The 15,244-nt window shown below is 39.3% G+C and overlaps 1 protein-coding gene across 3 annotated transcripts in view; it reads left to right on the top strand.

Annotated features, from left to right (window-relative positions):
• The window catches only part of LOC123838344 (aldehyde oxidase 4-like), a 57,582-nt gene that overhangs the window by 18,882 nt on the left and 23,456 nt on the right, over positions 1 to 15,244 (top strand). For 2 of the 3 annotated variants that reach the window (XM_045867370.2, XM_064585786.1), the window contains exons 11-20: positions 522 to 673; positions 2,272 to 2,365; positions 3,997 to 4,106; positions 6,287 to 6,471; positions 7,490 to 7,652; positions 9,638 to 9,730; positions 10,457 to 10,626; positions 11,185 to 11,299; positions 12,058 to 12,180; positions 13,904 to 14,000. In XM_045867370.2, coding sequence (XP_045723326.1) covers positions 522 to 673; positions 2,272 to 2,365; positions 3,997 to 4,106; positions 6,287 to 6,471; positions 7,490 to 7,652; positions 9,638 to 9,730; positions 10,457 to 10,626; positions 11,185 to 11,299; positions 12,058 to 12,180; positions 13,904 to 14,000 — 1,302 coding nt within the window. The remainder of the gene's footprint in view (positions 1 to 521; positions 674 to 2,271; positions 2,366 to 3,996; positions 4,107 to 6,286; positions 6,472 to 7,489; positions 7,653 to 9,637; positions 9,731 to 10,456; positions 10,627 to 11,184; positions 11,300 to 12,057; positions 12,181 to 13,903; positions 14,001 to 15,244) is intronic. The other variant, XM_045867371.2, reaches the window with a different exon arrangement.

The following is a 15,244-nucleotide window of genomic DNA, read 5'->3' on the forward strand; positions in this document are numbered from 1 at the left end:
GCTGAGCATTGACTCTGAGTTTTGGCTCAGGTCATGATCTCAGTGTCATGGGATCGAGCCCCACATGGGACTCTGTGCTCAGCTCAGAGTCTGCTGGAGATTATCTCTCTCTTCCTCTCCCTCTGCTCCTCCCCCTGCTCGCTCGCTCTCTCTTTCTAAAATGAATAAATAAAATCTTAAAAAAATAAAAACACAAAAGTCTTATAGAATCTTGACTGAAATTTTTATATTTGATCGATTTACTCAGGAAAACACTAAATTGGGAATTAGCACAGTAATGAGTTTCAGATATCTGTGGTTGGTATGTCCTAAAATGTGTGGCACATGTGACTGTATACATGACTGAGAAAAAGAATTTGGTACTTAATGTTTGGGAATAAAGCAAATTGCCAGAAATATCTTTACCTTTCATTTTTCCAAGTTAATATAAAAAGAGAAGATATACTTGAAAGATTATTTCTATGTAGTCCATACATCTTGTTATAATCCACCTTCAGTTTATATCCCACTGTCTTATTCAGGAGTGACAATAGGTGCAGGTTGCAGCCTGGCCCAGTTGAATGATGCCTTACACCTTACTGTTTTGGAGCAACCACGGGAGAAGACTAAGACTTACCGTGCTCTCCTGAAGCATCTGAGGACCCTTGCTGGAGCTCAGATAAGGAATATGGCGGTATGCACCCTAGTGTGATACGGAAGAAGACACAGTTATAGACAGTCACACAGTGTGTTCAGTTTAGCAAATGTTACTCTGAAGAGGAATCCCCAATCAATGTCGAACAAGTCCCTACAATGTAAGTGTGAGTGTGTGTATGTGCCCAAAGTGAGAGTTACCACACTGCATGGATGTGTGTATCTTAAGTGAGAAATGGCATATTATATCACAAGATTATGGTACTGGAGTCTGAAGATGCCCAAATTCTAAACCCAGTCTCTCACCCATGAATGGTATGATCCTGGAGAAGCCACTTGACCTCTTTAAGCCACTGTTTTTTTCATTTTAAGAGTTAAGGTTCAGGGGCACCTGGATGGCTCAGTTGGTTAAGCGACTGCCTTCGGATCAGGTCATGATCCTGGAGTCCCGGGATCGAGTCCCGCATCGGGCTCCCTGCTCGGCAGGGAATCTGCTTTTCCCTCTGACCCTTCCCCATCTCATGTGCTCTCTCTCTCTCATTCTCTCTCTCAAATAAATAAATAAAATCTTAAAAAAAAAAAAGAGTTAAAGTTCAACCACATGGACTGTCCAGCCCTAACAGGCTATGAAATATGTCTTATCCAAGGTAGAGTAAGAAGAGCCTACATCTCGAAAATACTCTTTTATGGCTGTTTCTTGTCTTAAACCTTTGCACTGAGCTCAGTTTCTTAACATGTGCATCCCACATATCTATTCTTTGATGCCCCCCACTTGTCTAGCTTATTGAGGTTTCCTTATTATTTAAGATTTAAGAGTAATTGGTTTGGACCACTGCCCATTCCACACATGACTTTGGTGTGGGGCATTTCTCCTGATTATCTCTGCCCTTATTTCTGTTGGTTCTCAAAATTCACTATGTGTTTCCACCTTCTGCATCTTCTGTTCCTTTTTTGGACCAGGTTATTCCTCTCAACATGACCCCTTGCCCACCATCCCCTCAAAGTTTCTCATTCAAGCCTATGTCTGAAGCAACTCTGTTGATGGTTTGGAGTAACAGACGGATTCCACCCCACAGCAGCACAGCAAGCATTTTGAGTGAGAATGCTACATATCCCGGTTCTTTAGAGTTCACTCAGAGTCCAGTCCCCACTTCCCCCCATGTTATTGGACACTCATCCTAGGGTCAGCTCTCAAAGAAATTTTCTTCCAATAAGTTTGAACTGGGGCCAGGGGTGGGAATCTTGCACAATATGTGGCCTGACTCTATTTAGTTGCCCTAAAACCAGTACCAGATGATTCTATGAAACAAAGAAGAGAATTAAAAAATTAAAACTGGGGGGCGCCTGGGTGGCTCAGTTGGTTAAGCGACTGCCTTCGACTCAGGTCATGATCCTGGAGTCCCGGGATCGAGTCCCACATCAGGCTCCCTGCTCGGCAGGGTCTGCTTCTCCCTCTGACCCTCCTCCCTCTCATGCTTTCTGTCTCTCATTCTCTCTCTCTCAAATAAATAAATAAAATCTTTAAAAAATAAAAAATTAAAAAAAAATTAAAAATTAAAACTTACACAAGATCCCTGTACACATAATTCCTTATTTGTCAAGTAACTAGCTTAAAAAATGTTATCTTTTTTTATTTAGACTTTAGGAGGACATGTGGTGAGCAGACCTAATTTTTCTGACCTAAATCCCATTTTAGCAGCAGGAAACGCTACCATCAATCTGATATCTAAAGGTAAGAGATAAGCTTTAGGCATTCTGTTTTATAATTGTCACTGTCAGTTATGTAGCTCCTTTCATAAACCATGAATTAGGAACCCAAGTATATCTAACTTAGACTCACCAAATATATAGGCTATATCTATATTACCTCAAATGTAAGGATGAAATTGAGATCAATTATTCTGTTCTCAGATGTGCTATATCTTGTAGATCAGATAAGTTACTGCACCTGAGAATTTTTCTTAACAATTTGGCCACATTTATATACAGTCCAAATTGTAGTATCAAAGCATTTTTTAAATGAGATGTGTATCTGCAGTTTTAAAGCTTTATAGCACATTTCATTTCAAAGTTTTATAAAGATGGAAATTTTTCTTACAGGATTTTTCATTCTTTTTTTTTAAGACTTTATTTTTAAGTAATCTTACACACAGTGTGTGGCTCAAACTCACAACCCTAAGATAAAGAGTCACATGTCTACCAAATGAGCCAGCAAGGCACCTCTAGGACTTTTCATTCTAAACAAAATCAAGTTTGTGGGGCATATTACTCATTACTTCTCTCTTTATTCAGAGACAGCTTGAGCTTTGCCAAGGGAAAATTATTTAAACTTAGTGAAATAACAATAAATGCATATTATTCATAGAGCTATTGATGTAAGATACCCCCTCTTTGATTAAAATCACATTTTTAGGGGCATCTGGGTGACTCAGTCAGTCGAGCATCCAGCTCTTGATTTCGGCTCAGGTCATGATCTCAGGATCATGGGATTGAACCCTGCCTCAGGCTCTGCACTGAGCAGGGAGCCTGCTTGGGTTTCTCTCTCTCCCTCTCCGCCCCCTCCCCCCCAGCTCACATGCATGCTCGCTCTCCCTCTCTCTCAAAAAAAAAAAAAAAGAAAAGAAAAAGAAAGAAGGAAAGTAAAGGAAAAAAATCACATTTTAAAAAGTATAGTGGATCAAATAAGAGAGTATTGTAAACTGTTTAAGAAAAAAAAAGCTATATATCAGCCATTTCACCTCTGCCACTTGTCCCATCTCTAGCACTTTGAACAGATCATTTAACCTCTCTGGATCTCTGGGCCTCAGTTTTCCCACTTGTGAAACACATTGTACTATGTTCTTTCCAAATAGCTTTAAAGTTCTTCAAGGCCAAAATTTGCGAGTGGTGTATAATGCATGCTAAGAACCACAAAAGACTTTTCTTTTCTTTTTTTTTTTAGATTTTATTTATTTATTTGAGAGAGAAAGAGAGCAAGCACGGGTGGGGTTAGAGACAGAGGGAAAAGGAGAAGCAGACTCCCTGCTGAGCAGGGAGGCCAACACTGGGCTCGGTCCCAGGACCCCAAGAGAATGACCTGAGCCGAACGCAGACGCTTAACCGACTGAGTCACCCAGGCGCCCCCAGAAAAGACTTTTCGGATTATCTGGTCCAGCCATGTCGTTCTACAGATGAGGAACCAGAAGCCCCAAAAGGGTCTGTGACTTGCCTAAGGTGACCCAGGTTGGACTCTGAAACCAGAAACCGCATCTTCTGGCTTCCAGCCTGCATTCTCTCTTTCCACCAGATGCATCATACCTATCCCTTGCTATGTATTCTCCTGTTCGATAAATTCATTCTAATCAAGGTCCTTTTCTCTAATAGAAGGAGACCGGCAGATTCCTTTAAACGGCCATTTCCTTGAGAGATCGCCTGAGGCCTGCCTTAAATCGGAAGAGATTGTGTTATCTGTTTATATTCCCCACTCTACTCAGGTAAAGGCTTCCTGCTCACTGCCCACCCAGAGGGAGCTCAGCTTACCCTGCAGGGAGACTTTGGGGCTGCTCTTAGGAAGGGGCAAATTCTCAGAGAACCATTTGTTTTGCTTTCATATCAGGGCAACATTGTGACTTTCTTGGACCCTAGGCACTTTTGCCTTTGTGGCTCCCTTCCTCCATAAAAAGTAAAATAAAATTTTAAAAAATAAGACTTCTTCGTATAAAGATGAAAATAACCCAAATATCATTCAGTGTTATATACTCATTATTATTATATTCATTTTTTCTTTTGTTTTTAAAAGAACTTTAAAGGAAAAAATTTCTTGATATTCTAAGAATGTTGTAGAGTGATAGATGGGAGCTACACTTGTGGTGAGCACAGCATAAAGTATAGAGATGCTGAATCACTATGTTGTACCCCTGAAACTAATGTAACATTGTGTGTCAACTATACTGAAATAATTTTTTTTTTTTTTTTTAAAGAATAACATTTCTGTGGGCCCTATCTCTCTGCAAACAGAGAGCCCTTTGTGTGAGGAGTTGAATTTTTGGTTTCAGATAAATATTCATCTTAGCCAAGATTGAGTAAATTTATAATCAGTTTCATCTATAGCAAGTTAAAGTTCATGATCATAAAGATACTTCCAAATCAACCAACATTTATTAACCACTTTAAATAAAAGTATTTATGTATTAACTACCTACCACTCGACATGCCAAGCACAGTGCTGAATCCAGAAGACACTCCACGTATTCATAAGACATGGGTTCCTGTCCTCAAAGGTCTCTAGATCTGAGAAGAAGGGCTTGAAATTGGAAATAGCTAATCATCTCAGACAGGAAATATGTGCACAAAGAGCCAGGGCAGTTCCAGTGACAGGGAGAAGTCCTCCTTTGGTGTTACTCAAAAGGGAGGGAAAGCAGCTAGGGTAGAGCAAAGATCAGTAGAGAGAAGTGGGTGCTCATTCCAGGCGGGAGAGCAACTTGGGGTTGGGGGCTAGGTGGAATGGCAGGTTGGAGGCCAGACAACAGGGCAAGGGGGCTGGGGCAGCCCTGTGAGATGTGGCTGGGAGGGAGGCTGGGGCTCCATCACCAAGCAGATCTATTGTTCCATCAAGGAGTTGGTTTGCACATGTTCTAGCAGACAGCCTTCTTTGAAGGCTTTAAAGCAAGGTAAAATCTTAATGAGAATGGTATTTTAGGAATGCCAATCTAAAATAGAAGATAAAAAAATAGAGGATAAGCTGGTTGGAGGAGAAACTGAAGGTTGAATGGCTAGTTAAGAGGCTAATGCAGTCATGCTGTAATTCAGGTCGGTGAGCATGAGGGTGGTGGCAACAGGAATAGGGAGGAAAGTCCCCACCAGTCAGTACAGTGGACTAAATAGAATCAAGTGTGTCTCAAGCATCTCTTTATCACTTTTGCTTTCTAAATCAAAAGTGTTTTATCTTTGGCAGGGTCCACAGTGGCACCCCTACCCCCAGCAAGATGCTGGCCACACAAAGAGGTTCCCCTACTTCGTGGCTCTAATATTTCACAGTAGTAATGAGATTAAACCTAGAATGAGAGATTGAAATCTGGAAGGCACTTTGAAGACCATGTGATCCAGTGGTTTCCAACCTTTTTTTTTAAGAGTAAAATTCTTCATTCACATGAAATTTATGTAGAATGCCAAACTAAAACAGTTAAAAGTGGAGGTGTTGTAGTTCATCCTGAGAGGTACCACACCTCCTGATTTTCCCTTACCCCTCTCAGCAGCCCTGGAGGCACCATCTGATCAAACCCAACCTTCTCATTTTTAAAGAAAATTAAGACCCAAACAGTCCAAATCACTTGCCTGAGGCCACATGTGGTGACTCAGATTTGAAAGTAAGTGACCATCAACTCTGGAGCCAGACTGCTTAGATTTCAACCCCAATTCTGCCACTTACTGTATGACCTTGTACAAGTTACATAACCTCTCAGTTTCCTCAACAGTAAATTAGAAATGAGGACAGTTGCTCCGAGGATAAACTATTAGTACTTGTAAAGCATGGGGGCCAGTACTCACAGCCAACACTGTGGTAAAAAGCATTGTTTACAGGATCCTTTTCATTATAGCTGTTCATCAGAGTTATTGCTATACAGCAGACAGTGGAGAAGAACACTAAATATTCTGGGTGTTTTTCGGTTTCCAGTGGCACTTTGTGTCAGGACTCCGGCTGGCCCAACGTCAAGAGAATGCTTTTGCCATTGTCAATGCCGGCATGAGTGTGAAGTTTGAAGATGGTACAGACACGATTAAGGACCTTAAAATGTTCTATGGAAGCGTTGGCCCCACTGTTGTCTCTGCAAGCCAAACATGCAAGCAGCTCATTGGGAGGTATGTCCCAGCACATCTGGATATGAAACTCAGGACTTTGTATTTTAATATTTTAATGAAAATAACAGTTGGAGAATTTTTTTCTGATTACATACATATTACATAATCATATAGGAAATTTAAGCACTGTGGAAGAATTATAAAGAAAATAAAAGTCACCCAAAAGCCAACCTTCCTCAAGATACAATTCTTTTATTGCAGTTTCTATAATAAGATGAATGTACAAATTAATCTAAGTAGATAATATCATCAAATTTTCATTTTTAATTAACCAGCAAAATAAGTAAATGTTTCTAATACTGTGCCCGAAGACATCTGAAAATGTCCTTACACCAGAGAAAGAAGATGAAATAGTCTAAAAGTTTAAATGGCCTTCCTCCTATCACTCTCATTGCTTCTAGTGTTTGGAAAGTAAGTTTTTAAAAATTCTTCCCACCAGTGCTTTTACAATAATTTTTATCTACCCATAATATTCATTGTCAACCATGCAATGCAACTTAATGCAGCTTTTTTTCTCGGATACTAAAATGAGTCGATGCTTTCAAAACATTTCTGTAAGAAACTTTCATTTGTGAAAATGTTACAACTATCATCAATAATTGGGTCATGTGCTGGTCATTAGCCTGTATGTGAGTGCAAGGCATGGCCTGTTTGCTGGGGATGCAGCAATGAACAAGACAAAGTTCCAGATCTTGGGAAACTCTGATTTTAGTATTTTGTTACCCCAGCTCTCTGAGCTAAAGTCAACATTCCCAGGCCATGGAGTTACAGATAATAATAAAGGAGGATGGTTAGGAAATTGGAAACCGCTGCACCAGATTCTAAAGAAAGCTAGTGATATATCAGAGGGTATTTTGTCCAGACTTCAAAGATGAATACAGATTTTCTCCATCTTCCCTTGCTCTGTCAGTTTAGTCTGTCTTCCCCTCTCCTGTGACGTGTGTTTACATTCTTTTCTTTTTAATTGTTTTTAATTTTATAACTACATTTTTTTTAAATTTTTTAATTTTGCTACGAGGCTCTGGGATGACCACATGCTGAGTGATGCCTGCCGATGGGTCCTGGAGGAGATTCACATTCCGCCAGCAGCTGAGGGTGGTATGGTAGAGTACAGGCGAACCCTCATCATCAGCTTGCTCTTCAAATTCTACCTCAAAGTGAGGCGAGGACTGAATAAAATGGTAAGTGACTTCTCTGGGCCTCTGAGTGCCTTAACATTCTGAGCGTGAGTCTGCACATGAAGGACTTCCCCTTTCCTGCCCTACTGCAGGAAGGGTATCAGGAAAGGATGGAGCCGCAGTGTGGTGCTTCCCAGCCTCCTCTGTCCCTCTCCCGCCCTCTCCCTTCTCCTCCTCTCCTGGGCTGGGAAGGGGACAATCTTGCTATTACATTTGTCCTATAGGTTGTGTGACAATACTAATACACAATGTCAAGTTCATCTACAGGAATGAAAAGGTTTCAGTAATGAAATTATAACATCTTTTCCTATTTTAAAGAAAATTTTCTTGTTAAAACAATACCTTCTTTAATATTTAGAAAATGTGGATAAGCCAAAAAGGAAGAGAAAATCCTTTGTAATCCCATCACTTGTAGATAACTGTTATTAACATTTTAGTGTGTATCCTTCTAGGCTCTTCTTTATGGATGTGTGTATATATATGTCACACATATACATCTATAGAACTGTTTAGCATAGCTTGCTTGTTTCACTTAGTAACAAACAGCTTTCGGTGTCATTAAATATTCTTCATGACAAAATGACATAATGGTTGCATGATATGTCTATGCATAGCCATTATTTGATCTGTTCCTTATTTTTGGATATTTAGATTGCTTCTGGTTTTTTAACTGTTTTTTTCTTACCTAGCCTAGTTTAAAATAACCTTCACAGGCAGTGTTTCTCAGAATATGGTCCCTGACTATGAGTGTCCCCATGACAAGTCATGAGCTGACCCAAAAATGGCAGATAAATGGCTACACACATTTCTTTTAAGGCTGAAAGCTTTACTCGGTTAGTTCAGCCAGTCCCTTTTTATCGTTTTTATTAACATTATTTATTAGTAGCATTATCATAATATTCTTTATAAATTATTGTATACACTTATTTATTACATATATTCAGTATATATGTATATAATCTGTGTATATCTAATGTTATTACATATAATTTATTAAATATATGTCTCTTATTTTCTATTCTTATATATTATCATATGTTCTCTTACAGATTATGATTATATATTCTATCTTTATAGAAAATGCAAAAACAGAGAAGCAAAAATTTTAAAAATCAACTGTAAGCCAATAATCCTACCATAAAAACTGTTAACATTTGGAATACATACATATATATTTCTCTTTTCTTTTTTTAACAAGAAAAAGGGATCATACTGTACATAAATTTTTGTAATCCATTTTTTCACTTAATTATAATTCATGAGCGTTCTTAATGTCCATAAATACACTCCTATAAAATTATTTTTAATATCTGCAAAATATTATATCTTATGGATGTTCCATAACTTGTTTAGTCCGTTCCCTCTTATTGGATATGTAGGTTAATTCTAGTTTCTTTACTATGACAAATGATCTGTAGCTGAACGTACTTGTAGATTAATCTTCGTCTGCTCCCTCAGTTGCTTCTTTGAGATATGTGCCCAGAAGATTGGCCCACACTTGAAAGCACAGCCTCTGTTTGGAAGTGCACATATTTCCACCCATTCGAAAGGAGAGCTGGTCATAAAGGAAGTCTCCACTTCCTAGAAAGAGCATTCACTTTCCTGTGTGCATGAGCAGATGTAGTCATGTGCTGCTAGCCTAGGGAGCTCGAAGCTCAGGGCTCTCTCCCAGCAGATCTGGGAGAATAAATGGGATAACCTGTTTCTTTTTTTTCTTTTTAAGATTTTATTTATTTGTTTGACAGAGAGAGACACAGCGAGAGAGGGAACACAAGCAGGGGGAGTGGGAGAGGGAGAAGCAGGCTTCTTGCCGAGCAGGGAGCCCGATGCAGGGCTCAATCCCAGGAGCCTGGGATCATGACCTGAGCCGAAGGCAGACGCTGAACGACTGAGCCACCCAGGCGTCCTGGATAACCTATTTCTACATGTGTTTCTCCAAGCTAGTGACTCAGAATGTAAAGTTAAATGTGAAATGATCTTCTTTTCAGGATCCCCAGAAGTTTTCTGATATCCCAGAAAGGTTCATGAGTGCTCTAGAAGATTTCCCCATAAAAACACCCCAAGGAATTCAGATGTTCCAGGTCAGTGGGGAGAGTTTTTTATTTTTTAATCTTTCTATGCATTCAGATGCATGCATTATGCATATATCTCCCTCTTTTCAATAGCTATATTTTTAATTATTTGTAAGGGTCATGTCTACCAAAGCCAGCCGACATTACCCATTGTCACTCACATACAATTTCACTATTTGCTTGGTTTAGCTTCTTTGCTTTTACTCCAGACTTCATAAGGAATTAGATTCTAAATGTCCCTCCTCAACTATTTCAGTTTTGTTGCTTAAAATGTTCTCCTTTTCTTAGTGAATGCCTGTCCTTTCTTCAAAACCTAACTCTACATTCACTACTTCTAGGAAGCCTTCCTTGCTTTAATAAAGCCATCCTAAATCCCCCAGGAACTTGTGTATTTTCTTTGCACCATATTAGCTGTATAAACTGTTCTTTATTGCTATATGAAGTTGATCATGTTATTTTAATGTGTGTTTGTGTGCATTATGATACCCTTACAAGCTTGTAGAATCTTTAAGGATGAGAACAGTGTCTTCCTTTTGGAGAGGTGAGGGGGTAGATTATAGCCAGAATATATCTCTTACCATGGTACTCAATGGACATTTATTAACTTTGACTCACAGATATGGATACCAACTGCCTATAATTTTTCTTGACATGTGAGTAAGCCAGATATATCAGACCCAATTTTCAGTGCATGAGAATGTCTGGAAGTAAAATAACTGCTTTATTCATTGACAGTGTGTGGATCCCTACCAATCCCCACAAGACCCCGTCGGCCACCCAGTCATGCACCAATCAGCCATCAAACATGCCACAGGGGAGGCTGTATTTAGCGATGACATGCCCCCTATTGCCCAAGAACTCTTCCTGGCTGTAACCACCAGCACCAGAACTCATGCAAAGATCATGTAAGGAAATAAAAGATGTTTCTTTTTATTACTGGAATGCATTCACAATTTTACATTAAAATTGAGAACTTATGGGGCGCCTGGGTGACTCAGTCGGTTAAGCATCTGCCTTCAGCTCAGATCATAATCCCAGGGTTCTGGGATGGAGCCCTGCATGGGGCTTCTTGCTCAGCGGGGAGTCTGCTTCTCCCTCTCCCTCTGCCTGCCACTCCCCCTGCTTGTGCTCTCTCTCTGCCAAATAAATAAATAAAATCTTTAAAAATAAATAAGTAAATAAATAAATAAAATTGAGACCTTATTATATATTTAAATCAACTAAGAATATTCATTTCCTCTTCTGAGTGGATATCAGTCCTTTTTTAAGCAAATTCTTGAAAGAAACTAATGCCAAGAGTCCAAACACCTGCTAAACATCGGCACTTTTCAACATAGAATTTGGTCCCATGATTTAGTTATGAGGTCCATTGTAGTTTTTCCCTGCGTTTGAGGAATCATTTATATTGTACCCTGAACTCACCCCTGCAACTTTGATGTGCACTTTCGAATTTTCCCTCCTAGATCAATTGATGCTTCAGAAGCCCTGGCCCTTCCAGGTGTTGTTGATGTGATAACAGCAGAGGACGTTCCAGGAGATAATAACCATCGGGGAGAGGTCTTCTATGCGCAGAATGAGGTGTGTGATTTGTATGGGACCTATTATTCAAATGCTCATTTAGAAACACCAAAATGACTATTGTTTATGACTCTAATATCTGTGGATTCATGTTCACGTCACAAAGACTTACAGAGAACCAAGGACTCCATATCAGTGATTCTCAAATTCTCTCTTGAATTGTGGACCCTCTTGAGATTCTGATCATATGCCATAAGCCCTGTCAAAGACGGCTTCTTAAAAAAAATTGTGAAAACCATAGAAGCAATATAGAGCATAGGACATTAAAAGAACCAACAGAATTTCAGGATGACTGGATTAAAGTGTGCAAAATGGGAATAGTGAGGAATGCACCTAAAGATAGTCAGAAGCCAGGTAATTAAATTCTGTACCCAGTTTTTGTACCCTCTAAATCCCACTCAGTCCAGTGTTTTAAATTTATTCTCATAGGTAGGGGCGCCTGGGTGGCTCAGTCGTTAAGCATCTGCCTTCAGCTCAGGTCATGATCCCAGAGTCCTGGGATTGAGTCCCACATCGGGCGGGCAGGGAGCCTGGTTCTCCCTCTCCCACTCCCCCTGCTTGTGTTCCCTCTCTAGCTGTGTCTCTCTCTGTCAAATAAATAAATAAAATCTTTTAAAAAAATTTTATTCTCATAGGTAGAAAATAATCTTTCTTTTGGTCACAAGAACCCAGTGGGTAAATGTAAGAACGTGGGAACAGTAATTCCTTTTTTAATGATTCTGTGCCTTAACTAATGGTGACATGTGCCTTTTCTGCAGGTGATTTGCGTGGGTCAGATTGTCTGCACTGTGGCTGCTGACACCTATGCTCATGCAAGAGAGGCGGCCAAAAAAGTGAAGATCACTTATGAAGATGTAGAACCAAGGATTATCACAATAGAGGTAGTCAGGCCACTTCGTGTCTTCTAGAATGCCTAGGACGGTATACTTCTGGCAGAATTCAACTGCTGGAGTCACAAAATAGTATAATTTTATACTTATTCCATCTATAGTCAATGTTATCTATAGTTTCAGAGTGAAGGCTCTAGCAATATGCACCTAGAGACATAATTCTGAGAATTTCTCTGCTTGGATTTCCCCTTCCTTCCAGTGACCACTTCTTCTCCCATTGTCTCCTGCTAAGGCATGTCCTCTGAATACAGATAAGTAACACCAGAGGAATGTCCTTATGACTTCATGTAAAACTAGCCAGTGGGAAAATCCAGAGCACTGTGAACTGAGAACAGTTGTAACACTTACTGAATTTCAGCCTGGGTCCTCTGTCTCTGGCCCATTTCCTCCAAGCTCTGGAGACGGAAAACCCAGGTTTGTATTCTGACTCCATCTTTTGGAGGCCTCTTAATAGCAAGGAAATTTTGGCAAGTTACTTAAATTCCTCTTACTTTCTCAGCTGTAAAATGGGAACTATAAAAGCACCTACAGAAAAGGTCACTGCGAGCGTTAGATGAGAAAACCCAAGTAAAATGCCTAGAGCAGCACCTGGGAGACATGGAATGTATGCAGTAAATATTTGCTATTATTTTTATTTTAGTTGTTGTTATTAATGGGGGGATGGTGCTTTGTAGCCCCAGGGTTTGGCAAAGAGCTAAGCCCGTGGTGTGTCTTACTAAATTTGTGTGATGGAGGGAGAGAGAATAGGTGGGTACATGAGCAGTATGAAACCCAGCCAAGTAGGCTGCAGTCTTCAATATCCTCTGATTCGCCTCTGTTCTTCCCAAGAGTTGCCAAGTTCAAGTCTTTTCCAGTTATCTTTTAAATGCCTTTAAGTCTGCCCCTTTCTTTCCATCTCAGTTTCACCCCCATCATACCCTTCAGTCAAGATCTCACCATTTATTGTCAGACTTACTACAGTTACCACTTAAAGAGGCTCTTGTACTCCATTTCAAACTGTCTACCCACCACATTAACTTTTCTAAGCCTCAGTGTTCATCAGGTCACTTTTCTTACACGATCATGTCCCCCTCGATAAGGTTCTTAGCATAGAACTGAAGGTCTTTCATAGTCCAACCTCAATTTACCTTTGAAGCTCATCCAGCTGCTTCTTGATAGAAAACCTGCTCCCCAGCCAGCCTGACCTTGTTCTCTTTTTGGCCCCTCAGCTTGATTTCAACCTCAAACTATTGCTTTCTGAGGTGCCCTTGACTTCAAATGATTTCCTCTCCCATCTCTAACTGTCCTAATTCCATGCAATTCAGTGCCTAATTTAGGTCACCTACACAAGGCCATTTCTGAGCGTTTGCAGCTCCACCAGCCTCCTCCTTGGCCTCTCTCAACCCTCTTACCCCACTCCTCACTCACACCATAAAGTTGGCACCTGAATACCCAACTGCCTCAGGTCATCCCTCAGCAATCTAGAGGCCATGTTTCAGATATGTTTGTTTCCCCCTCAGCTCTTTCTCAGAGCCCTGAACAAAACTGAGTCACCAATGCCTGTAGTCCATTGTATCCCAGTTTCTGCTGACTCTCCACACTGCTCAGATTGTCTGTTGTGGTGTGTGAATATCTGACAAAGCAAAAGCATAGCAGTTTGATGGATGAATGGCTTATTAGGATGTGAAAAAACAAAACTTTTTATTGTTTTGGTTTATTTGTTTTTCCCTTGCAGCAAGCGCTAAAGCACAATTCATTTTTTTCCATTGAAAAGAAAGTTGAGCAAGGAAATGTAGAGGAAGCCTTTAAATATGTTGATCAAATCATTGAAGGTAAGTGGTCTTGGGCCAGAAAAGTAACTCCTCTGAAGTTGAAGACTCTTAAGGTCAGTCATCTGGTTTAAGAAATACTGAAACTTCAAGGCAGAGCTCTCAACCCTAGTGTGATTTTTAAGTCAAAATTTAAAATGCACAAATAATAAGTTTACAGTTTGAAATTTTATGTATCTGTACAAATCTATGTAAACACTACCCACATCAAGATACAGAACACTTCCAGGGTTCCTGGCTGGCTCAGTTGGAAGAGCATGCAACTCTTGATCTTGGGGTTGTAAGGTCGAGCCCCATGTTGGGTGCAGAGATTACTTAAAAATAAAATCTTTAGAAATATACAGAGAGAACACTTCTAGCAGCCCAGAAAGGTTCCTCTTGCTCTCTCTCAATCAATAACTCTCCCAAAGGTCTTTATCACTACAGAAAAGTTTTACCTCTTTTGAACTTCATACAAATAAAATCTTACAGTATAACTTTCTTTGTGCCTACTTCTTTTATTCAACATTGTATATGGAGGATTCATCCACATTGTAGCATAGATCAGTAGTTCTTTTTCATCATTTAGGAGTATTCCATTGTATAAATAATTCCACAATTTATTTATCCATTCTATCATTGATGGACTATTTAGCTATTTTCAACATGATGATGTTATGAATAAAGTTTCTATAATATTTTACATATCTTTTGGTGGACATAGCAGTCATTTCCACTGAAATATACCCAGGAGTAGAATTGCTAATTACCTTTAGTAGTTAATGCCAAACATTAAAAAAAAAATTTTGTTCCAAGTTGTACTCCTATTAGCAATTATGAGATTTCCATTTTTCTGTTGTTATCATCAGTCTTTTTAGTTTTATGTAATCTGGTGGAGTACTATCTCATTGTGGTTTCCATTGAATTTTTTTGATGACTAATGATATTGAATCCTTTTCATACATGTATTGGCCATTTTTAGATCCGCTTTTGTAAAATATTTGTTTAAGTCTTTTGCCTGTTTTTTAATTAATTACAAGTGATAATTATAATTAATATTATGTTATATTGCCATAATTATATATAATTGATTTTAATATAATTAGTATAATAATTACTCGATTTACTTACAAATTTATAGAAGGTTTCTATGTTTTTGGTATAAGTTCTCTGTTGGTTCTAAATATTGCACATATCTTATCCCAGCCTATGGATTGCATGTTCAACGTCCTCATTATTCTTTTTCATGAACAAAAGTTCTTGATTTT

The sequence above is a fragment of the Mirounga angustirostris genome, unplaced genomic scaffold, assembly GCF_029215605.1.
Source record: "Mirounga angustirostris isolate CCGP_5_RB_7025 unplaced genomic scaffold, mMirAng1.0.hap1 SCAF_3, whole genome shotgun sequence".
Taxonomy (NCBI): domain Eukaryota; kingdom Metazoa; phylum Chordata; class Mammalia; order Carnivora; family Phocidae; genus Mirounga; species Mirounga angustirostris.